The sequence below is a fragment of the Hippichthys cyanospilos genome, chromosome 18, assembly GCF_059441005.1.
Source record: "Hippichthys cyanospilos isolate Australia breed blue-spotted pipefish chromosome 18, RoL_Hcya_1.0, whole genome shotgun sequence".
In the NCBI taxonomy this organism is placed as follows: Eukaryota; Metazoa; Chordata; class Actinopteri; order Syngnathiformes; family Syngnathidae; genus Hippichthys; species Hippichthys cyanospilos.
Window position 1 is genome coordinate 10,672,105 of NC_142386.1, and position 25,380 is coordinate 10,697,484.

Sequence of the window (25,380 nt, forward strand, 5' to 3'; positions counted from 1 at the left end):
ATATATATATATATATATATATATATATATATATATATATATATATATATATATATATATATATATATATATATATATACATATATATATATATTCATAAATGTGTATATATACCAAATCACACTATAACTAACCACCATTAAATTTAACCTAATTTTAAAATGAGATTTCTGATAAGTTTCCCTCCACAACATTTGGCCAATAAGACAAAATGATGGCAAAACTATAGAAATGATACTCGTGGTAAAGACAGCACATGTTAGTAAGGCTGGGTTGTTTATAAAGTGAATAGGAGGAATGGCAACTGAGTCAGTGAGCAGAGTCATTTCCGTCAAGCGCTGCTAGCTAACGGCTAATTTATGCTAGATGATGTGCTAAATGCTGGCAATAGGCGGAATACAATGTGATACAAAACGTCAATGTGATCAAATAATTTTTTAGGCCCCTAAATTGAATGAACAGAATTTCAAAAACAATATTGTTTTGTTTATATCAGTCGTGACTCACTTCGGGAGCAACATTTGTGCAGGGTACGATCGTGTCATTCAAAAATAAAACCATGCAAGCCGTTTGTGTCCAGATAGTATCTGCTATGGTAAGGTTTATGTTTATGTTTTGAAGTTAGGTGGCCTTGGTGCATTCTCCTGTGTGTTCACGGGACCTTCTAAATTAAAGTATATACATTTTGCTCATCTAAAGCTGTTTAGAGAAAATGCCTTCATTCTTTTTAAATGGCTGAGTAGGCAACAATGCTCCTGCTTAGTCCAGCATTATGCAGAAATAAGGATGCAGAGCCTTGCCAGGTGCACACTTTTGGCGCAGCATAAGGAAAGTGGTTGATTAACAGATGGATTTAAAAAAAAAGAGAGATCAGGTTAATGATTTTCAGTTAGGATCAATAGTGTACAGCGTGCCAAAAAACAAACAAAAAGGCATAGAGTAAGTTGTTTAAAGGACACGTTCACTGAAAAGTACTTTAGGCTGGAACAATTAGTCAAGCCTTACCTTATTTGGGAAAAATGTGAAGGAATTAGTGAGGAGAAGTTGCTATAGTATTATTACATGACATTTTTGGCTTGCAAAAAAGAAGAATGCCCCTGGAGCCTCTTAGACATTACAGTAAAACAAAACAAAAAAAAAACACAACAGTTGTTATGGTTTTAATGGAAAGTTATAGAGCTAAGTGTTATAAGAGTTTTTGATTTTTTTTTTCATCTAAATACGTTAGTCATTTTCTTTGTCCATTTTAAATACAAAGACCGCAAAGACTGCAATCTTCTCTACTTTTACCTAGCCGCGTGAACAATTCAACCAGCAATTTTCTTTCATTTTCTGGTGCGCATCAGCAACACTTTTCCTTTCGTGCTTTAAGGATTTTGACCTCAAACTATTTTAAATGATCACCTCGTTTCTTTTGACTAGCTTCTTTGTGTTTTCTTTGTTTGCTGTGAGTTGTACTTAACTGTTACATTACCTTTTATGTTAGATTAGCAGGGATGCACGGACGCTATACAAGACATGGGAACTTTTCACAAATGGGAGACAAATTATACTCTAAAAATAGTTGAGGTAAAATAAATGATTTATGGGTCAAAAAGGACCATCTCGATGTATGGATCAACTTGACTGCAATTTCTGGGTTGATTTGCACAAAATAACTTTAAAAATGGGGCGTTCTGTATCATATAAAATAATCTCAAAATGTGGTTCTTTTGTATCAAACAAACCAGAAAATTGCGGAATTTTGGTTTGGTCATTTTTGACCCATAAATGATTTAATGTTTTTTTTTTTTTTTTTCATTGTTGACTGAACTGTTTTTAGTGTAGAATAGGGTTGGAATTAACATTACTCATACCCCCCCCCCCCCCCATAAGAATAGTATGGAATAGCAGCTTTAAACATATGAATATTCTTTGCACAGGCCCTGTCTGTTGAGGCAATAAAACAAAATGTAGTTTTCAAATCCAAACAAGCTAGAGATACACCATCTGCATTTTTAAAGCGTGAATATTCATTATTGAAGAAAATGTCTATTAATCTTAAAAATGTGAATGCATCATTTAGCAAAAGAACTTGTCAGACAATAATAGGCTTCATAAATTTGGATCAAAATGAAAATAATGACTGGAAACATGGGAGGATTGATCCAAAATCACACTAATTAAACAAAACTAGCAACACGGAAGGACAATATGCCTTTTTTTTCTCCCCAATTCAACCCAAACCACATTTCCCAAAACAAGGACTACAGGACCAGTTTGGCATGAGGCGGCCATGACAACCGCTGTGGGCTCTGTGAAAGGCAATGTCTTAGGTAATCTGTGCGGACATCTGTGGTGACTCATTGTGAAATCATTTAAATGTGCTTATAAAGAAATAATCTCTCTCTCTTTGGAGTCTTATAATGCCAACCAATCAGACTTCTGCACGAGGGAGTTTTTCCTCCCACCAATGTAGCAAAAAGTGTGCTTACGGTGATTGCAGAATGGCCCCCCGTAGGTCGTCATGGTACAATCGCAGGAGAATCCCTCCCAAAGCTGCAGACACACACCCTGGTGGTGACACGAGTCCTCTGTGCAAGTGGTGCTGGGACCTGCACGATGATAACACAACACACACACACAAGGATTTCTCTTAATTATTATTATTATTTTTACGACGTTCGTACCATTCTATTGTAGAAATAAGAAATACACAATCTAACTAAAGTAGTGCTTCTCAAATAGTGGGGCGGGTCCCCCGAGGGAGGGGGTGTGGATGATCCCAGGGAAAATGCTTTGTTTTTGTCATGTGAAGTGAAACTACAATAAAATAACAATTTTCATCTTTTATTTTTTGGTTTCAGGCAATTTGATGCACTTGGTTATTTTTTTCTGTTTTAGACTAAGCTGTAATCCGTATAAACACTGTAAAAATAATTAACAGTTGTTGAAAGTCGATTTATACTGCTTTTTTCTTTTGTTAATGTTAAACATACAGGTTTAAATATAATTATATAATTTTCATAGATAATATTTGGGGGGGGGGGGGCGCAAAAAGTTTTCTCTTTCCTAGGGGGCGCTTAGCAAAATATAATTGAGAAGCACTGAGCTACAGTGAGCTATTGTATGGGAGTGGGAGCCGTCCCAGCTAAAACGAGAAAACGGGCCATTGAGCACAGTTAGGATTCACATTTTTTTTCCCCATTTGTCGTGCCTCACCTCCACAGCCGTGATCCACCTCGCCCACTTTCAGAAGGGCGTCTGCCAGCAGATCGGGGAGTCTTCCGTTCAAGTCCACCGATGCCAGGCAGCCCTTGTAACCTTGCCGCGATGCAATTAGGCGAGGCAGGCTGCTGTACATGCTCTTCCCGACACCACCGATGTACAGCTCCCCTGTAACATACAAGACAGTGTGTTTAATAGTGTTGGAAGGAAAAATATATATAGTGCACTGGAAAAGTATCCACAGCGCCTCACTTTTTTCACTTTCTGTCATGTTACAACCTCATCGTAAACTGTATTAATGTCTTATATCAAAATACTGCACATTATCCCAATGTGAATAAAAACTAAGACAAATCACAAGTACTAAGAAATCACATTTACATAAGTTTTCACAGCCTCTGCTCAAACCATTTTACAATTTTGATTTCTCAACCTGAACACCCCGAAAGTTTTATTTCCGTTCCCTGATTCATTTCTGAGCATTTCTTGCTTATTCTGCGATTCCAGCAGCGGCTCGCCCGAGCAAATAGATATGAATTGAGAGATTTTGTTCAGAGTAAGTAAATGTTTCATACAACGTTTTTAATGTAGAAAATGCTGAAGTGTGTAAATGCGCGTTTGGAAACACACAGCCGGACAATCAACATCAGCCGTAAATAATTGGGATAAGGGCGGAACTGGTGTTGGGAATTCTGGTTTCCTACAGGACCGATTTAATAAGAGGAACACCTCTTTGTGAGTGCAGCTTCTTGACACTATTTTACTGTTTTAATGTCAGTAAAATGGATGTTTTGGCTCCTTCATTTACTCTGCTGGGGTAAACTCTAGCAGCCTGTGAATCTCAGAATGGATGGCTGTTTCGTGGCTGTTCCGCATTGAACGACATCATGAAGGGGGCAAGGGAGCCTTGCAGTAAGAGGTGTGGCTTCAGTAAACAAGATGTTTCACTTTCGGGTTGGAAATACCTGTACCATAACATTCATACTGATTAAATAAATTCATAGTAATGTTGACATTTTATCATAATGGGGTATTGTGTGTAGAATTTGAAGGTAATAAATTAATTGATTAAATGTAAGATGACAAAATGTGGAAAAAGTAAAGTGCTGTGAACACTTTCTAGATGCACTGCATGCTTCAATATTCAAATGATTCACCCTTCAAATCCAGATTGCGGGCTCCATTGGCATGCTGCGTGACGGTGCGGACATCGATCTTAAGCGTGTGAACGTTATTGTTGTCACGGGAGATGACCACGTTGTGCCACTGGTTGTCATTGAGCGGCTTGTCTGAGTTTCCTTTCATCAGTGATGGGCCATTTCCCAAGTCAAAGACGTAATGTATGAACCTGCAAAATGACACTGACATTTATTTTCCGCCATGACCTGTCTTCAACCATCATAGCGTTGAATAACATGTTTTTCCACATTTATAACTCTTCACTTACTAGATGACAAAATATGCATTTTCTAATCTTCTAATATTTATTGTTATCTTGTGTATCTCTAGTTCAATGCAATCATGAACTATAGCAATAAAATATCGTTTTTCTTAAATCTAAGTCATGAGTAGCATGTCTTTGTTGTCATTGCGCCGCAAATAACAAGAGGCTAAATTACCAGAAGAAAAATGCAACCACCTGAAAATTGGCACTGAAATATTCCAAGCCTTTATTTGTAGCTGAAGTAGCAAGCAAGTGTGCCAAGTGGGACTTCAGATGGACTAATTGCTTCCTAGAGAATGTTTGTGTGATTTTTGCCAATGGAAAATTATACATTCTGATTTATTACTAAGACACAAAACGTGCCTGTGCCGTTATGGAGTAAGATCGCTGTCAAAAAGACTGGATGGGTGGTTCATAAGATGTGTTTATAGTAGTCACCTAAATGTGACATTAAAAATAAGTCATGCACGAGGTATGAAATAGCATTTTTTTTTAAATTGGCTACATATGTTAATTTTACATCCGAACGAATTCAAAATCCATATACTGTACATTGTTGTCTGAACATTTAGCAAATTCCTTATTTTTGACTTAATCTAATGTTCTTTTAAAACAATGTTAATTAGTTTTATTACTTCATTTATCATTGAAATAGTAACTGCCCAGAGTGAAATGAAAAAAACAAAAGAAAACATTTTTTTTTGGGCCATATTGCCCCACCCTATGTTGAAATACGATTCAAGGATGGGAGCCACTCCATTTGGTTCAATATGATGCACTTTTAAATCACAGTCAATTTATCCATTCAAAATTGTTTATGCTTCTAGACTTTTAGTTAAATTATGCGATGTCCTGTAATATATGGGGTTCAAGTCCCCATATTATTAAATCGGATATATGTTTAAAAAAAAAAAAACTCACCGAAAGATATGAAATCCTTTTTAGGTAAACACCATTACACTCTTCTAGAAAACAATACTGAACGCAGTTGTAGTTACACAGCGTCCTGAAGCCTCTCTTAGACTTTATGTGAGCCAAAGCACATTTTCTGAGCAGGGTTGCACTGCAGAGATGGCAGTATTTCAAGCCCCAATGCTTTTTAAATTCAACTAACGATGCTTATTTTTGCTCTCAATTTGCTCTCAAACACACAGCTGCACAATTCCGTCTTATTATGTCTCACTTTTTGGATCACTTTATCACAGGGAGCCCGTTTCTGCCTCAAGCGTGCGCCGCAAGTAGCTGATGAATTTTCGGTAGGTGGGCAGAGTCGGACAGTTTCATTGGTTCACTCTGACGTGTTTGGTAATTACTTTGGCCGGATGTGACGAGACTGGGTATTAATTGCTTCATGTGTGGCAGCAAAAATTCATAAGATCACAGTAAAAGCTGAAAAAAAGAAAAATACCACTTTGTAGTCAATGATTTACAGTAAGCTTACCCTTTGACCAGTTCTACCACAATGAAATCACTGCCATCTCCAGAGTTGTATAGTATGAGACCATCAGGACTGGTGGTCTTGAACTGGAAGAAGAGGTGCATGGAGGCGTAGGCTTGCAAGGTGGAGAAGGCCAAGTAGCTGGACTGGGACAAGAAGGTGACAGGATTGGCCACGATGTGCCTCATGCCGAAGCGTGCGTTCAGCTCGCAGTATGAGATGTCTCCGTTCTTGCACTGGTCCAGGTAGAGCATCCCGTTGAAGGAGAGGGCCTGCAGGTGGCCAATGAAGTTAGAAGGGATCACCGAGGTGAACCGGCGCTCGGTCATGATGCCTGTCTCGATGTTGTTCAACTCCAAGCGCGTGTGAGCGCCACTCATGAAACCTGAAGAAGACCAATGCTGCGTTTAGTGTCACGTGTCACTTTTATATCCAAGACCTGAATTACCTTCGGCGGTAACATTGTCCACAGAAAGCTGTAAATGTTTCCCCCGCCGCGCCACCTTTACCGCATGCCACTCGTTATCATTCAGCTTGTCGCCCAGCAGGAGTACCTCGGGTCCTTTGCCTATGAGGTGGAGAGCGTCAAGTGACAATTACGCCAAACGAGCCCAGCGTCCCCTCTCATCAGACAATACTCTCAAAATGAGCAATGCCACTCAGGTGGTGTGCATTCAGTCACACAGCATTTTGGCAACCAATAATTTGTACTCAACTTATGCTCCAAGATGTGAAAGGAAATTGGATGGGAACAAACGTTTTACTCTTTATGAGCCCAAGTGCAAAGATGGGTGGTATTTTTTGATCATTACTTTTCAGTATGATTATATATTAAGTACACAGCCAATTCCTATTCAGTTTTATGAAGAGCTGGTGCTTGTGATGAGGAAAAAATTCCCTGTTATGAGTTAACTAGGGACATTTTTAAGATCTTTTTATTCTGACAGAAATAAATACAGTATAAATATGGTTTTAGGTCATTTTCATCCACATCATTATCGCAGTATTTTAGCCAAGCGATGGCATCCTCATGGTAGTTTGATAACTAAGTGGTTGTGCCATATTGAACTTTGACATCTTGTCACCGTCTGTGGGGAATTTCAACTTCCTGGTGTCTTTCACTTTGATGTGAATCGCCTCTGATGTAACGATCAAAAGAATGGATAAAATCCCGCACGAGGGTTAAAAACTGTAATGCGCGAACCCCGCTTCATGCTGTTCCACTTAAACCAGGACTAACCAGCCTACGAAAGACGAGCAAACAAACCAAAACTCTTTTGGGTTTTTTCTTAGCTTATCATGGTGTTTTTCTGGCAAAATCTCCAGAGCGCATATGAAAATCTGTAAGTACTGCCAAGCCTTTTTCTGTGGCTTCCTAGCCGCTTTCAAAATAGGTCACGGCGGAGAAGCTTGCCACTGCAGCACCGTCATCCTGAATCAGTGGCTGCGCAACAGGCCGACACGCCAGTTCAAAGGAGTTCTGACATCGCTTGGGAAACTAATTGGCCATGCCTAAGCTTGACTGCGCCTTGAGGGGTTTGTCTCTCTAATTGAGCTCTGGGTGCACAATTACCGGGGACGCGCAGAGGACAATAAATGGGAAAACATCAAGTGGTTTCCGCACACCTTGCCCATTCATCCCCGGGGAGACAAAAGCGTGACCGGGGAGATTTCGGGCCATTGCTGCACGTTGTGTGTGTCGTTTTATCTTGACGACACTCCACATGCGTCACCCCACACTGAACAGCATCGACTGTGCATGGATCGATAGCATTAAAGCATGCTCCCTCTAACTTTAGCTCATTCAATCCCATATACATGCTGCATACAGTATATATGTAGTACTAAATTAATTTAAAATCTAAAGTCATCATTTCCTTTAGATACTTAGGTACTAGAGTAATTGAGTGCCCGAAACAATTGATTAGCAACTAAATTGATTGATTACTTTACTACTTAATTACCTAAGGTAATTGATGATTTTAGAACAGTACCTTAGGTAATCGATTAGTTTAGCAATGACTTACCTTGAGTAATCTATTGCTTTGGCCCTTAATTACAATCATTTGAAACTTGATTAACTCATTCAAAGCCAGGGACGTGTTTTTACCCTTTTTAAGAGTCGAGACATTCAATTCCAGATGCTCAAAGGGAATGTAACCCCGGAGAAATTTTTCTACGATATCTTCTAGTTAAAAACCAGTATTTGGAATAATAGTACGTTTGTGGAAGCTGAATTATGTATTACGGATCGCATGTCTGGACACTTAAAAAAAAAAAAAAAAAGGTAAAATACATCCCTGGCATTGAATGAGTTAAGTACAAAAATACTGAAATACACCAACTCAATTGATTCCTTTAGTACTTAATCACCACAGATGAATAATTGCTAAATGATTAGTACTACCTTATGTAGTTGATGACTAGTTTTTGTATTTGATAAAGTAATTGATAAACAGTGATTTACCTTAAGTAATCAATTACTTTGTCACTATTTGTAACTGATTACTAACTGAAGTAATCCATAGAGTAAGTGATTATGTTAGGACTTATTAATATAAAGCAATTAATTACTTTAACTTAAATGAATTAATAGCTGTCATTTTTAGGCCCTACTTAAAAGTAAACAGACGCTACTTGAAAGTAAACAGACCTCCCTTTATTATTGTCACCTTTTTAATACTTTTTTGTGCTTCACACAAGCACACAAATGCAATGAAGCAATACTGCACCCGTTTTGATCTCCACTTACATCCGGATTGGATTAAAAAGAAAAGATAACTTCAAAGATAGTGTGCTTTTATTTTTTTAGGTCAACTATAAGAAGGCGCTGAGACTTGAAAAGCGTGACGCATATAAGAATCAAAGGATGCTGATTAAGTCATTTTTGTACAACCGAACTCTCTGATTCTGATCTGCTAATAATGCCGACAATGGCTCCAGCTGTGATTGGCTTGTGAAGATGAGGCAGATGGGCTCGGTCCCTGAAATCCCCTTAAAAAAAAAAAAAAAAAAAAAGACTAGACCCAACTAAAGTGATGTGAAGTCTCCATTCTGTAATCAAGTTGGGGTAAATTAAAATCCCCCTTAAATGATATTGCTAAATAAATTTAGCAGCTAATTGCATGATTTACATTCGCCTCTAATTTCCACCCTCATCAAATTCTTCCACGAGACAGACATCCATCAATACATCTGCAGCGTTAATAAGCTCATTTGGTGATACATTGCAGTGGCTCGCATGCAATGACAAATCAGATAAAGTGCAAAGTCTTTTTTTCTGTGCATGTTGGTACGGTGCCACCTGCTGGAGCAGAGGAGCATATAATTGGCTGAAAAAAAATGTTACGTGTAAATTTGGAATACTTTTGACTCCTAACTTCTGCGCACACACACACACAATTTACCTGCATGAACTATATTCATCATTAAGAAAAATCTTGTAATCCAACAGAACTTTGTTTGTGAAATCATTTCTTAACTATTAATTAAATATCCTGCAGATAAGAACATTAAAAAAGAGCTAGTTGTACCTTTGAGATCACACCCTTGTGACACTAAAATTTCGTCCAAAATATCTGCAGCGATTATTTAAATAATTTTGAGGCCTTTTTTTGCTTTTTCTTTGTATCTTTTAACATCTTATTAGCAAATGAATGTCTGCATTGCTCGACTGTCGCCAAACCCTAAGTGTAAACAAACAACGTAGACCTTTACATATGAACGGTTTGCCTACTACTGTATTCTGATAGTTAAGAATCAAATGTTACTTAAAATACCCTTGCAGTCAATAGCTTCATTGCCAAATTTGTTTATCTGTTTGACTGGTGAAGGCAATAACATACTCTATAAATCAATACAAACGTTTTTAGGAAAACTGTAGCACACACAACACTACTGTAGGCTCATTATTTACAACACCCTAACATAAATTTATTTACAAATCTCATAAATGTAACACAATGGCTGGGAAACAGCTTGAGGCTACAATTCAGGTTACCATGATGACTTTTATCAGTGCTACAGAGCCTTGCTTTTATCTATATCTTTAAACTGTAGTCTAGACAGTCAAATAAAAATGTGTGTCTTTTAGGTGAGAGCATATGCGCATTAAGATTCCAACACTGTCTCTTTGATACTGAAGGACGAATCAATTTTAATTAAGTCATTTTTGTAATTTCCACAGGCATAAACTATGATTAATGGAATTATTTTTGTCGTTATTTTCTCATCAGTTTAACAGACTCTGTCGTTGTTTCGCAATGTCTTTAACAATTAATACTTGTAATGAAGTAGGCAAATGTTTCTGGCATCATGACGCCTTAAAGCGGAATAATAAATTTCTGGTAATGCCGGTTAGATTCCAACACGGATTCATTTGGATTTGCATAATAGTACTCAACAACATATCATGATTTAAGCAGCTATAAATAGACTGTCTTCCACAAGGAAAAAAAAAAAAAAAACACTCTAAAAGCTATGAATTGGCAGCAAACAAGCACTGCTATCTTCATTCCTGATGGCCCTGATAATTTTTGTCTCATACCATCTATCGATCGGATAACAGGGAAAAAATAATCTCCGCTCAAGTGCTGAAGTGGGATTAGTAACATTGGCTGCATGTCTAAACCAGGGATGAGTCAGTCTGTTTTCGCACCAAAGATAAATGCTCTTTACCGCAGCTATTATCAGCAGATATCAGTAATGTAGAACTAATTAGTCACAGGATTGCAAAGTGCCAAATTGCAAAGGCTCTATTTGATGGCAGCGCTGTTATATGGCAATGATAGCCCAAGTGAGTCATATATAGTAAAGTACCATGGAATTAAAACATATTTTTCATCCTAGTTTTTGTGGCTTTCCATTTAAATGTTAAAGACAACCAAACAAACATAGAAATATCAAAGATACCAAAGGTAAATAAATAAATATAAATATAAATATATATATATATATATATATATATATATATATATATATATATATATATATATATATATATATATATATATATATATATATATATATATATATATATATATATATATTAGCATATTAGGACTGTCATGTTAAAACATAAGCTTTGGCAATTAATTAACTAGATGCTTTACTTTAAAAAGTTGCTTGACAGTTCTTCTGAGAAAAAAAACATGCAAAGTCAAGTTCAAACACTGTCTAAGTTGAAAATCTTTGACGCATAGCATCTTAGAGCGGAGTGGTGCTGATGCGCAGAGCTAAACTCAGTGAGAAACGTTTCTATAGCACTATAAAGAAATGAGCTACATTTCCTTGCTTTGCATACAAGTTGTATTTTAAAACAACAAAAAACTGCATTATAAATCAAAGAACGCTATAACACCTCTTTGAAAAAAAGATTGTTATGTTAATTCCAAGATTGTACTTGTATTGTAATATTTTACAAGTGCCATAGAAAATAGTTTCTGAAAAATCAGATCAATTATGATTAGGAAAATTTTGCAAACAATTAGTAACAATTAGTCAAAAACAATTCAATTATATATTCAATTCATTTTGTGTATATATATATATATATATATATATATATATATATATATATATATATATATATATATATATATTTATATATATATTTATATATGTGTGTGTGTCATAGTATATACATTCACTTCATCTAAGAATGACTGATTTGCTACAACACATTTTACTATGCTGAGCAGAATATACAGCTGCACACAATAATGTCATGGAAACATCAAAGTGCATGTGCTTTTTTTTCAATCACAAAATGGTAGATAATGATTGGAGACACTTACTGAGATTACAGTCTATCCTGATACAATCTGGTGAGAGAGAGAGTGAGATGGTGAGATTAAAAGAAGAAAAAAAGAAGGGAGAGAATATTTCACATCCTTCAAGGTACATTCTGCAGACAAATCAGTGCTTTTCAGAGCCCACCATCCGGGGACAGCATCGAGAGTCGAAAGCGCCACTTTCCCCCCTGCTGTGCAAATGGCATTAAGAGAAGGAACAGTGAGTGAAAGGAAACATCTCAGCGTGTGCCAACCACACAATGGAGTCAATCAATGAGCTCTTTGGTTGCCATGAAAGAGTTAAGTTGGGCCGGTGCGTTGCGTCCACTTTGATTCGGCAGCTAAGACTCGGCATCGGCGGGCGAATTGTGGTTACCATGGCGATGCTTGCTTTGTTTGTGCAGCTGTATGTAAAGTGTACGTCTGGGTAAACACTAAGTACGAAGCGGAGCGTAAACGCCTACATTGGAACCAGATAAAGGTCTATGTTGAGTATTGAGATGTCTTTGGGTTTATCGCCTGGCATTCAGAAATACTCATTACTCAATTCATCAAGTACACCTGTAGCTGTGCGACGCGAGCCAACACGGGAGCTGGATCAAGTCTTAGACTGCTATATAGCTCAATAGGCCTAGGTCAATTTTGAGTACAATATATCTACTGTGCATGTTTATTGGGAAAGTGGGAGGAAACCATATTACCTGAGGACACACAGGCACAAGGACAACATGAAAACCACACACATCTTTTTGGGTATTTTAGACAGACATTCAGTCTCAGACAATTTGTTTTTTTCCTCCAAGAATTTGGTTAAAAGAGGCTCTAAAAAAATAGAACAGAATGTCTTTGTTGAGCAGGCATAGGACAAAATTCGGAGTACTCTGATTTGTGCATTTCAAATATGAATATCAAATAGAATATATAATATAGGATAAAAATCATAATTTTATAGAGTGCAATTTTTATTTTCAGTGTGATGTTTTGTTATCCAGAGGGTCAATTGCTCTTAGAAAAAAAAGCCGTCTGTACTTAAATACTGGAGTAATTGATTAGGTAATTAAGTAGTAAAATAATTAAGTACTTTAGCTAGTCAAGTACAGTATTAAAGTGAATAATTAAGTACTAAGCTATTTATTTTATGTAAAGCTATATATATATATATATATATATATATATATATATATATATATATATATATATATATATATATATGTTTTTGGGATTGAAAGGTCTTTTTTTTTCTTTTTTATATCAGGCAGACTGAGCTCCTCGATTCACTCTGGCACTCCAGTTATACGAGATGTCTCCTGCTTGATGTGCAGTTCTGCATTGGTGGAGATGCCATTTGCACATTAACTGCAGAGGAAAGAGGCGATTTGCACAACCTACAGCCACGATGAACTTGTAAGGAGAAAAAAAAAATAAAATCAACAACTTCAAGTCAGATACCATTTGCCCAAGCCCAGAAGCACTTAATGCCTTCTAAATACGATTTATAATTCCCTTAGCATCGGACCGGAAATAGACGTACCCGCTAATTTTTGCAACTTGTAAATAATGAAGTCAATGCGGGCGGAGGGCATGACCATGTTACATCACGTGGCTGAGGAGTGCTCTCGAACTGTCAACCATCACAGAGCAGTGGATGCAGAAAGCCGGAGACCACAGTGTTCTATGCTTCGCGTGCGCGTTGTTCATCGGTGCCCGCAAACGAGACAGGCCCAGTGGCAAAACGGCCACATGTGAGCTTTGGAGTGTTATGTGTGAGCATTGTGACGAATGTGGTCTCTGACTGCCTTCTCCTTGAACTGCAGACAAGCCATTGAAGGGCTGAAAGAGCTGAGAGACAGCCAATCAGGCGGGACCTGACCACTGCATGAATTGACAGAGAGAGACAGAAAGAGAGAAGACCACAGTTGCTTCAAAAGGCAACCATCCCTTGTGTTAAACTATTAACTATAATCACATCCTTACTCACGCCATAAGTGCTTTCTTCTCAACATGTTGCCCGAGTTGAAATGTTATATTATTTAATGACTTTGTGAGAGTAGCTCATATTTTATACATGAGGAGTGTCTGAAAAGTTCCAGGATTTGCATAACCTACCAACATACCCTAGGCCAGTCCTTCTCAAATAGTGGGGCATACACCCGATGACCCCTCGGAACAGGCTTTGATTTTGCCACTAGAATTGTAGTTGCGCATTCAAGGCACTAGATGGTGCAGCGGCACTCAGTCAAAGTTTGTGCATTAGTGTGCTGTCGATAACATTTGTGTATCGAAATCACAATGATTAATCGGCACGATGTTTTATACCTATTCATTCAGATTCAAATGTTTAAGATGGTGCTCTGTGTTAATGTTTCAAATCAATTTACAACCAAATGTTTCTAGTTTAAATAATGATTGACATGTTGTATTTCAGACACTTTGCTGCACTCATTTTTTTTTTCTTTTTCAGACTAACCTGTAACGTGTAGAAACCCTGTACAAAATTTAAACTTTAGTTTGCAACACATGCTGAGGATGTGCTCTCACCACGGCATAAATCATTAAATTATATAATTCCGAAAAAAAAGTCATGAAATGAGCATTAAAAGCTGAGGAAAGGAAATTAAGCTTCCCAACCTTTTATTTAATCAAACAGTCCTCTTGAATTATGTGTACAAATTAAATATCTGGGCCATAGCATCTCTGAGGACGAGATGGATGATAAAGATATCTTACGACAGCGCCGCAAAATATATTCTCAGGCTAGTTTGCTGATGTGGAAGTTTTCTATGTGCTCTGATTATGGTAAATGCTCATTGTTCAGATTTTATACTACACCACTCTATACTGCTCAGTTGTGGTCTAACTATAAGAAATCAAGTTTACGAAGGCTTGAAGTTGCCCCAAAAGACACACTGAGGCTCATTCTTTGAGTTCTGAGATGGCAGTCAGTTGTTTGTGTCTAAGAGGGCCAATATGTCATGAGGTTTGTTGATTTTATTTGAACTTTAAGTCAAATAGACAAAAACAAAATCACATAATAGAAATTTTGGTTAGCCCAGAGAAAAATGTTATAGATTTACCTCTATATTTAGACTGCCTACTTGCAATATTTTGTATAAATTCTACATTTTGTTTGTACATATTTGTAGCACATCTTTTGTGATTGTTTTATAAAGCAAGAGACTCAAGGGATGCGCGTCTGTTTTAAAGCAACTGTAGTTGTACAGTCCGAAGATGATATGGGAGAGTGACAGCAGACTAATATCAAGAGATCACCGTCTCAGTGACTCCTCCCTGCAAAAAGGTCATCCGAGATATTATCTGCTGGTGTAACTGCTGATGCGGCATTACCCAAGTTGACCGTCAGCTTGACTCGGCCCGCATCCAGCTCCACGCGCAGGGTGTCGGCTGACTGCTGAGACGTGGTGGCCACCAGCAGCCCAAAGGCCCTCTGGGACATAAAGCGCAGGGACACGTCCTCGGCCTCCGTGTGCAGCGTCCTCTGAAGCATCACCTTCAGGTACATGCTGCCGTCGTAGCTCACAACTGTGGCGTCTGCGCCAAGGAAAAAAATCATGCTTTTTTAATACATCTTGCAAGATGGACTACTTCACTTATTTACCATCTTTTCTAATTGGCTGGCAGACAGCATTCCAATGGACTGTCTGCGTGCAAGCAAATAAAGGATCGTTGCTGCAGGGGAAGCATTTTGTTTGCACTGTTCAACCTTTAACCCACCATTTATGTTTGTTTGCGAGGAACAGCAGTAACCCCTGGGTCAACTTGACCCGGGAGCATATTTAGTCTCCCAACCTCACGTTTTTGGTTTTTTTTTGTGTGTGTGTGTGTGATAACTCGCAATGTAACAAAGGCATTACTTATTTACCCCTGTGTTAAGTTTATTTTGCTGGAATAGTAATAACATCCTGGGTAAATTTGACCCGGGGTCATGTTTAATTATCCTAAAGTTTCATAAACCTTTTTTTGCATATAATCCTGCTAACTATATATTGTGAATCCTCAGAAGCAGTAATTATTTTCCAAGGGTCACTATGACCCGGCTGTCATATGGTTATTTTTTTTTTTTTTTTCTTGTGTGGAAACCCACTCATAAAGAAACAAAATCAATTCATTTACAAATGTTATACTTCTTTTGCTGGAATAGTAATACCATTGTGGGTCTATTGGACCAAGGGTCATATGTATTTATTGCAAAGTTTCAGAAACCTTTTTATTTTTGTGTTTTATCCTGCAATCTAATAGATATCAAGATCCCTCAGAAACTGCAATTACCTTAGGGGGTCATTTTCACCCTGGTTTTCTAATTTGGTAAAAAAAAAATGCAAAACATACAAAAAATGTTAAAACATTGTAACAAAAATGTGAATGCAAAAATGTAGAGAAATATAATTTTTAGAAATGTCATTTTGTCATTGCTTTCAAATGGGTCAATTTTATCAACAAGATAACAGGACGGTTAAAACACTATATGACTTCATAATATTCATATTTACGGCACTCACATGAACCCTGCATTTTAAAAACTTCTCCGTCTAACTCCGTGATTGAAAATGACATTGCAGTTTTCATCTTTTGCAGCAGATGGCAGAAAAAGCTTGGAGCATTCGGCGACAGCGGGCGCCAATGCAGCAGCAATCAGATTTCTCATAGATTCAAATCACCATGTATCATGGCGATACATACGAGTACATCCCACATACCACTCGCTGTGTTTTGACCTCTCAGCGAAGAAAACATCTGCATGCAAAGGAAGAGTGATTCTTGCCAGTAAAGCAACATTGCTGTCCTGGAATAACACCCATTCTTGAACAAACTAACTCTCCAGAACTGGGACTTCACTGCAAATTGGTTGAACAGCAAATGGCTCTAATGACCGTCATCTGTCTCTTTCTCTGTCGCCTGGACTGTTCTGTGCATGTGGCTTGTGGAACATATGGATTAGGGAGATGCATTGTAATGTATATTGGATTTGCAATGTATTTGGTATATTGTGGCGGTAATAATATGTTACATTCAGGTTTAGATTTTGATTAGCACATCTGTTGTTCACTTTTCATTTAATAAAATGAATGTGGGTTCCATGTATTCCAGTCTGGAGTTTACACGTCATGTGTCTGCGTTGTAGGTGTATTGGACACTCCAAATTGTCATGTTTGCGAGTTTGAATAGTTGTTTGTCTCAATGTGCTCTGTGGTTGGCTGACAACCAGTCAAGTGTGTCCCACCCCTACTGCCCAAAGACAGTTGAGATAGACACTAGCAAGCCGTGACCCTTGTGAGGATGAGCAGTTGAGAAAAACGATAGATGGTTATTTTACCCTCATAACTATGGGGATGAAACGAACCTGGGTTCCTCAATTTAAAAAAAAATGAAAAAAAGCTCTTACACTGGTTCTAAGGTCTTTTATATGCTAAGTAATTTTCGTAACATGACAAAAAAAAGCCTGTACAGAAGCAATCGTGTCTTGAGAGTTATTTGTATTTGATAAATGATAACAATAGATTTGTCCTTAATTTTCATTGGTTTTGGTCGTTTTTTTGTTGGGGTTTTTTTTAATCCAGTGCGAATGACATCACAAATCTGTTTTGTTTACATTTGAAGAGCAATCTCACCAGTATTCTATGCTGGCACGTGTGGCATAGTGCTACCTCCATATTGGTGCCACATGAGTGCCATCTGAAAGAGTATTCTTAACTGCTGGGGACATATTAACATAGTCATGGGGATGCTTGAAATAAAAAAAATGTGGACATGCTGCTTTTACTTTTAATGAATGTTTAATATGTGCTCATAGCTGTCAATGATCTGTGACTTCTGAATAAGAATAAATGGAATTCGTCCTTTCTAATAATTACTTTCTGTCTTTTTCAGTCTTTGATATATTTTTTAAACAAACCTACCCCAATATATCGCAATATGTATCACAATCGCAACATATACACTTTTAAGACACAATACCCAGCGCCACTGAGCATGCTTTCTTTAGGAATAGTCAATATAGATACCAATTACCAAGAGCACAAGAATAATAGATATACATACACTCCAATACATTAAGTTTGAATTAATAAAATGCTAGATAATTGTGAACAAAGACCTTTCTTTCTTCTTGAAGCACAGCATGATTCATGTAGTGATGTGTAGCGCCAACTATTGATGAGGAGGACTTCATAAATCAGATCCGCTTGCCTTAAGTATGGGTGGCCGGTATGGGCAGATTTCGCGAATCGAGAAAATCAAATGAGGATACCTTGCATGTTCGTGCGTACTTGCCCATCCCTAATTCGCAACATTCACCATGCTGCCCTGCCACATAATCAGATGACCAGAAATCAATAAAGAGTTATGATGTTCATTACCGGCATATAGATTTTTTTTGTTTGTTTTGTTACAGTTGGTAGAAAGGTATTACTATTGGGAGGCCTTGATTTAAGGGATGCTCTTTTTTCGGTGCATATTTATTTAATGTCACTTTCTAGCCGGGTGCTGAATAAAATACAGCTCAAAGTGTGCTAAAAGCTTCGCAGCGGAATTTTTGCTCACTTCTTCATTCAGCCAGCCTCTCCTTGGGGCTCATACCTTTGTCACAGTTGGGCCCCAGGTAGCCGGTGCCATTACAGTCGCAAATGTGTCGGTTCCAGCCTTCCTTGCAGCGACCCCCGTTGGCGCATGTGTCTCGGCCACACCTGACGTGGGTCTCCCGGGTGCACAGGCTGCTGACGCCAGCCGCGCCCTGAACCTCGCTCAGCCTCCGCAGGTTGCGGCTCTGGCCGTCAATGAAGAGGTCCCGCACGCATCCCACGTAGCCCAGGCCCAGCGAGGCGGTCCACACCTCCGGGGGGAGGATGAGACCTTGGCGCTCGTCGGGAAGCCCGCCCAGATACATGTCCCCATCCAGGTCAAGGATTTCGCTGCCCTCGTTGGCCGAGAAGGGGATGCTCTTGCTGTTCACCGAGATGAAGCCTGCAGGGATGGAATCGCAGCCGGTGAGTCACCTTGCACTTATGCAACGTTTTACGTGTGAGAAAATAATGACAGGTGTGTGTGGGCTGCGCCGAGCAAGGAAGAAACGTGGGATTGAGGAAGTGGGCACTTTGCTCTTTTTTTCTAAGCCGCAAATAAAGAAACTGTTCAAGAGGGTTTGTGTTGAATCCTGCCCTTGGATGTGAAGAAGACATTTGGAATTTGCCTGAAATGGATACAGTAAAAAATACATGAATCGTTTGTATACACTTTAGAGCAGGGAGGTCCAAAGAGACCGCCATTCATTTTTCAGTGGCCTATGACATATGCTAAAATTAAATACCATTTGACACAGCCTGCAAAACTGGTTATAAATGTGTGTGGCTGGATTTGACTTGATTTTTGTTGTCACACTACCTCGCAACTTCTATGACTTGTACATACGTAGAGCGGTTATAAAAAGTCTACACATCACTGTATAAACGACAGCTTTGTTTTCCTAATTGTGAAGTTTTTATTTATTTTTTTAATCACTAAACAATAATAAATACACATATACATATACTATACATATAATATATACACATACAGTAAATAACACAAAGTGATAAGTAAACTTATCCGGAAAAAAATCATTTTGTGACACACTTTAATGGAAATTTTATTTGTTCAGATTATGATTAGTCAATGGAATATTCAAAAGAATAGTCGATTCTAAAAATATTCAATGGTGGCGGCCCTTTAGAATTGCTTCATTGATTGTTTTAGATTGTTTTACTAAACTCAAGTCAGAGTTTGAAAGTGGCCCTTGCATTCGGCCATTTGCCTGTATGTGGCCGTTAAATTAGTTCAGAGAATAAACAGCATTTAGTGTTTGAAAACCATCTCCTAGTACAAATGTACAATCAAAGTGTTTAGAATTGTTTCTATGAGAGGTCGATGAAAAAAAAAATGCCTGGAACGAGACAGATTTGGCAGCTGTGTTATATTGTATTTTACAGAACAAGAAATCATACGAAAGGATAAAAAAATGCTACTAAAAAGGATTTTGAATTAAATATATGATTTTTTATTTGAGGTTTTTATGTTCATTTGAAGACTTCACTAAAGTAAATAGCTTCATAGAAAATAGTTGTTGAAAAATGTGATTATTTTGGAAAATTTTCCAATTACAAAAAAAAATGTTTATTTGCTTGCTATTATTTAAACAGTAGGTGTCCTTTATATCAATACTTCAGCCTCCACAAAAATAATATTGAATTGGGATTGCATTTGCCCGAGCTATTCATTTAACAATAATAATATTGATTAGTATATTATTGTGGATATGGTATTTCACAATGAAAATATACACTCTTCCTGGCATGGGTAACAATATAACCTGTAAAAATTGATAAGATATTAGCAAAAATATATTCCTGTGTACTACATGCACATTGCAACATTGCTGAAACACCGGAAGTCAGTGAATGGCAATGGCAAACCCTTGTACGGTATCCAATCCTTTAATCGCTACATCAAAGTTATTCCATATTAAGATGAAGCGTTGAAACAACACACGGGAGCTGAAATTTCACCCAGATGGTGACAGCATGTCACAGTTCAACATGGCATGACCACTTAATTGTTACACTATCAGGTGTCTGCTATTCTTTGGATTGAATACTACAAGAATCTTATGGAAGAAAATGACCCAAAAATGATCAAAATACAGCAAAAGTGGTAAATTACTGATTCAATAGCCTTATTAAATATGTTGCACAGTTTGAAAATAGATTTTGAAAAATGATGATTTGAATAATTATTTTTCCGACCTTTATACATTGCTGAGGTGTTAGATCAGGTGACTAACTCAGACCTAGACACAGTGTTCCCATATTTATCACTGTTATGTTCCCAAAAATTACTTTCAGTTACTGAAAAGTGAACTTTTATTTATTTGTTTAATTTTGCTTGTGTTCCCTTTGTTTTTAGTTTGTTTCTTTTGTTAACATTTATTAGATCTGTTTTGTCTTGTCCAACTTTGAAGAAAGAATATCAAGGAAATAAGGTAGACCTGCAATAGATGGTCATAAGTGAAAATCCATGTGCTCTACTACTTACTATTTTCTTTTTAATGAATAAAATCTTTATTTTTTTTGTCTGGTCTTACTTAAAGGAAAGCTAAATTGCAAGAAAATAAATTATGCAAACCTACGATAGAAGTAGTGAAGTAGTAGTAGAGAAGCCACAATAAGCAAACTGCAATGAAGCAGAGGAAGCTACAAAAAATGGGATTGGGACATCTCTACAGAAAGGTTGACCAATTTTTGTAACATTTTTTTTTGCACGTCTGTGTAAGTCCTCATGTTGTATCTTGGAAATCATTTTGTGCCAAGATAGAATGTACTGATCCTATTCAATATGGGCAAGTGTTAAATTGGCAATTTGTGAAATTATTGAACAAAAGTGTTACGCATAGATTAAGAGAACTAAAAATATCAGCGTAATTAAAAACCCAACTGCATATGCATGCATGTTTCACTGCAGTGGGGGAAAAATGGCAAGGGCATAGCGCGGTGACTGTATGCGAGCTGGCATATGGTGACTTCACAGCTTGGAAATCTTTCTATGCGGCCGCTAAGAACAGAAGAACACAGTAACACAGTAACACAAGCAGACAGAGAGCCTCCCCTGCCTCCTCACATACACATTATTATTACCATAAGTTTTCCAATAAAAGTGGATCTCCAGTTTATGTAGACCCTCCGATTTAACTTCAATTTGGGGGAATTTGACAAAAAACAGTCTATGCCTGGCTTTCAGTGGTTACCTATAAAATAAAGTAAACCAAAAAACACCCCATCGTTGTTTACATTGAGTGTTGCTCAGGCACGATTATCAAGTATACTGTTGTCACGACCATGCTTCCCAACATTTTCAAAATAAAAGCATTCCAAGGATTTTTGTGTCATAAATTACAAGTTTTGGCGCACTTTACTTTGAAGCGATTCCTCACGATGTTTGGCTGGTTTCACTATAATTCAGAAGCTTGACATGCAGTGCATTTTTATGTACCGGATTTTCCGCACTATAAGGCGCACCTAAAAGCCTTAATTTTTTTTAAAAAGCTTATGGTGCGCCTTATAATCAGGTGCACCTTATATATGGATCAATATTGAGATTGGGATCCGTAGATGGGGAATGAACTGATAAAGTAAGCTTTACCTGTTTCTTTTGTGTGTTTACAGTTGAACAAGGTTGCTCATATTGACATTGAGTTATTATGCTAATGAGAGTTTTGAGTTATTGAGTTACTATTGTTATTACTTTGAATATTACTATATCGTGATTGAAAAAGTTTCAAAATATGTCATTAATTGAGGGTGCTCCTTATAATCCGGTGAGCCTTATATATGGAAAAACTTTTAATGTCATTATTTGAGGGTGTGCCTTATAGTGCGTAAAATACGGTATGTCTCATTGCACTTCTGGCTCAACAAATTCTACTTTTCCCTGCTTTAAAGGAGAAGTGATGAGTACTTAAAGTAAAGTGAGTGACTCAGACTGTCTGTCAGTGCAGATGGATCTATTTATTGACATGAGTGATGTGTATTTACATTCGTGCGCTGTTTCCTAAACTCTTATCACTGCAAAAAGGAACTATGAATTGATTACATTGGTGCAGAGCTGTATTTGTCGACCATACAAATTATTGCAGAAATGTGTGGAGAAAATTGTTCTGGTCCTTGACCTATTATAAGTCAATTCCCTGATATAGGGTTTGAAACTTACAAAAAAAAAAAAACAAGTACGGTATTACTTTTTCTTTCTTTTTTGCCTTACCATTGCGCCCTTTCCTCTGAAAGTCCACATGGCACCACTGGCCATCATTAAGCCTCTTGTCGCCGGCTTTGATTTTGATGCTGCCGGAGCCCATATCCATGACCAGGTAGAGGAAGCCATCCAGCAGCTCCATGGCAAAAAAGTCGGCTCGGGGCTTGCTCTCCGGCGGCGCCGCCAGCGGGCTGCCGTGGCTGAACAGCAGCAGGCCGCTGGGCTCGGTGGTGCGAAAGTCCAGCGATATGGTGCCTGTCTTCTTTGTGTTCCACCTGGGCAGTGTCACGTAGGCAGACGGCGTGTCAAAGGTGACCGGCTCCAGGGCCTCCACGCTCTCGCAGCTGAACGTCAAGTCGCCATGGATACTTATTTTTGGGTCCCTCTGCTCAGCCAGCCGTGACAGCTCCAGTCGGAATTCATTATTCTTGTAGACCACCTGATAAATGAAAGAGATGCCACGGTGAGGTGACAGCTGCGCCAGGCAATTCGGAAGGCCCAAAAGTTGGGATCTTACTCATCAATAAATAAAGCCATGAATGCAACGCGCGCGCTAGCTTATAATCACATGCAAGAGCACATTTTTACCTTGCCCAAAGATACGCGAAAGATAAACAATTAAAATTCCTTTGAGTCAATCAAGGCAGCGCTTACATCATACACTGTTTGCCAAGGCATAATTTTATGCGAGAAAAATCCCATAACACCAAACGCTAAATGTCACAAAAAGTATCTTCAATGGTGCTTTGCTTGACTTTTAATTCATTCCGTGACCGTGCTCGTAGTTCACAACCTATGGAAATCAAATCATCGTTCCCTATTTAATTGAAAGTAAAATGTCTTCTATGTCCACTATAATAGACAGAGACAAGCAAAAAAGACTGTACAACAAATTGACTCGGTGACATGCTGTAACAATGGTCCACATGGAGAATAAATAAATAATATTGCGTATTATCCACTTCTAACCTCCTCCGATGCGCATCTTTGAATAAATTTCTACTGCTTCATAGCCTCTTTTCCCTCGAGAATGGCTCGACACCATTCAAGGAAGATTGTTCTGTCAGTCACATAAGTCGAGTTTTCACGCACCATTGTTCTTTTTTCATATCGGCCGTATTCTTACATACAATAATGACCGTAATGGGACAAGCTAGAGGAGTGGGACGTCAGTTCGTTGTCATCATCAAGTGCCTGTTGCAGCTACTGTATCAACGGCTAGTGTTAGCTGAGGTTGCTACGGCATTATTTTCAATAACAGAAGCAAGCAGACAACCAACGTGCGAGTCCATCCTTGTTCACACACAGGAATATTACTAAGACTGAGAGGATCATGTAAAAGTTATGAGGTCTCCAGCTAATTCAATTAAGAGTGCACCGGTTAGAGCACACGGAAAGGTATTCCAATTGAAATGTTTATTATTGCGGTCTTTTGGCGTATGCACACTATCAAAAACTTGGTCAAACACGGATGATGCTCAACTTCGGGTACCGTGTCGCGAGGAAAATGAAAAGGAAACGTTTTGAGTGCATTCAACATTACAACGGGGAGGCATTCACTGACTGCTCCCAATGTGGGAAATCTGAAATACGTTTAACGTGAAACAAATATATAATTTATGGATATGAACACAAGAAAATCTAAAGAGTTAACAAAAGACAATATGAATTCTGTTTTGCATTAATTTTTACATTCTTGTCAGTGTTTTTAAATTTTATACACAGTTTACACGGAAAATACCAACATTTGACAGTTGTGTTTTATATTGCTGTTTCCTGAAAATATCCAGTTGGTGATGCAGATTGTTAATGGAAAGCCTATGTCTTGCTGATGACTGTTGTGATCGCAGTAGTGTGTGTGAGAGAGACTGGGAGAAGCATCATTTTTGATTTTTGTTTTGTTATGTAGAAATCAATAATGAATGGACAGACCTGTGGCGTGCAAAACAAATTGTAGAATTCTAAAAAAATGTCTAAACCATAACCAAAACATATTCGCCTCATGATAAATACATTTTTACTTTTCCATTCTGCTTGTGTGACCAGTAATAGTGTAAGTACAAACTGCTCCTAATTAAGTCATGATGACTTGATAATAGTTGGCAGGAATGGCAAATTTTTGGTTGGTGTTGTCTAAAACGTTTTTTCCTTTACTACTTAAAAAAAAAAAGATGGTGAAATTTGGAGTATACCCACTTTTCAAGCGACCATTACACCACTGCTCTTAACTCATGTTGCCATTTTATCTATTTTGTTTTTAAATACTGTATGAGTAAAATTCTCATCTTTCTTCCCATTTGCATTTAAAAGCAATTTAATAAGCCTTTTTGATGTTGCTTGCAAGATATGTCATTTTAGTATTTGTAGTAAGCTGCTATAAACATTTTTTGCTCTTAAATGCTATAAAATGTTGGGCATTTAATCATGTATAGTACTTTTTCTGACCTTGAGATCTTTGAGATAATCTTATTGGTAGTATCGTTACTAGTAAATCAATAATTTTTTTGGACCAATTGGAAATATTTTGCCAAACACATTATAATGTCTTCAGAACACTGTTGCGCAACACAGTGAGTGGTTATCACTATTGCATGCATTTTACATACATGCATACATATTATGTATTTAACTGACAAAGTACCTGTTTATCACATAATTGAATTTTCTTCCCTATTGTATTCTCACACAATGAAAAGAAAGCATAA

The 25,380-nt window shown here is 37.7% G+C and overlaps 1 protein-coding gene across 1 annotated transcript in view; it reads right to left on the reverse strand.

Annotated features, from left to right (window-relative positions):
- Nucleotides 1–25,380, reverse strand: part of LOC148408917 (neurexin-2-like) — a 171,963-nt gene that overhangs the window by 76,937 nt on the left and 69,646 nt on the right. The window contains exons 8-16 of the mRNA XM_088440142.1: nucleotides 22,685–23,114; nucleotides 18,476–18,859; nucleotides 15,227–15,430; nucleotides 11,885–11,911; nucleotides 6,538–6,657; nucleotides 6,093–6,474; nucleotides 4,365–4,555; nucleotides 3,202–3,375; nucleotides 2,475–2,594 (exon numbers count right to left, since the gene is read on the reverse strand). Coding sequence (XP_088296268.1) covers nucleotides 2,475–2,594; nucleotides 3,202–3,375; nucleotides 4,365–4,555; nucleotides 6,093–6,474; nucleotides 6,538–6,657; nucleotides 11,885–11,911; nucleotides 15,227–15,430; nucleotides 18,476–18,859; nucleotides 22,685–23,114 — 2,032 coding nt within the window. The remainder of the gene's footprint in view (nucleotides 1–2,474; nucleotides 2,595–3,201; nucleotides 3,376–4,364; nucleotides 4,556–6,092; nucleotides 6,475–6,537; nucleotides 6,658–11,884; nucleotides 11,912–15,226; nucleotides 15,431–18,475; nucleotides 18,860–22,684; nucleotides 23,115–25,380) is intronic.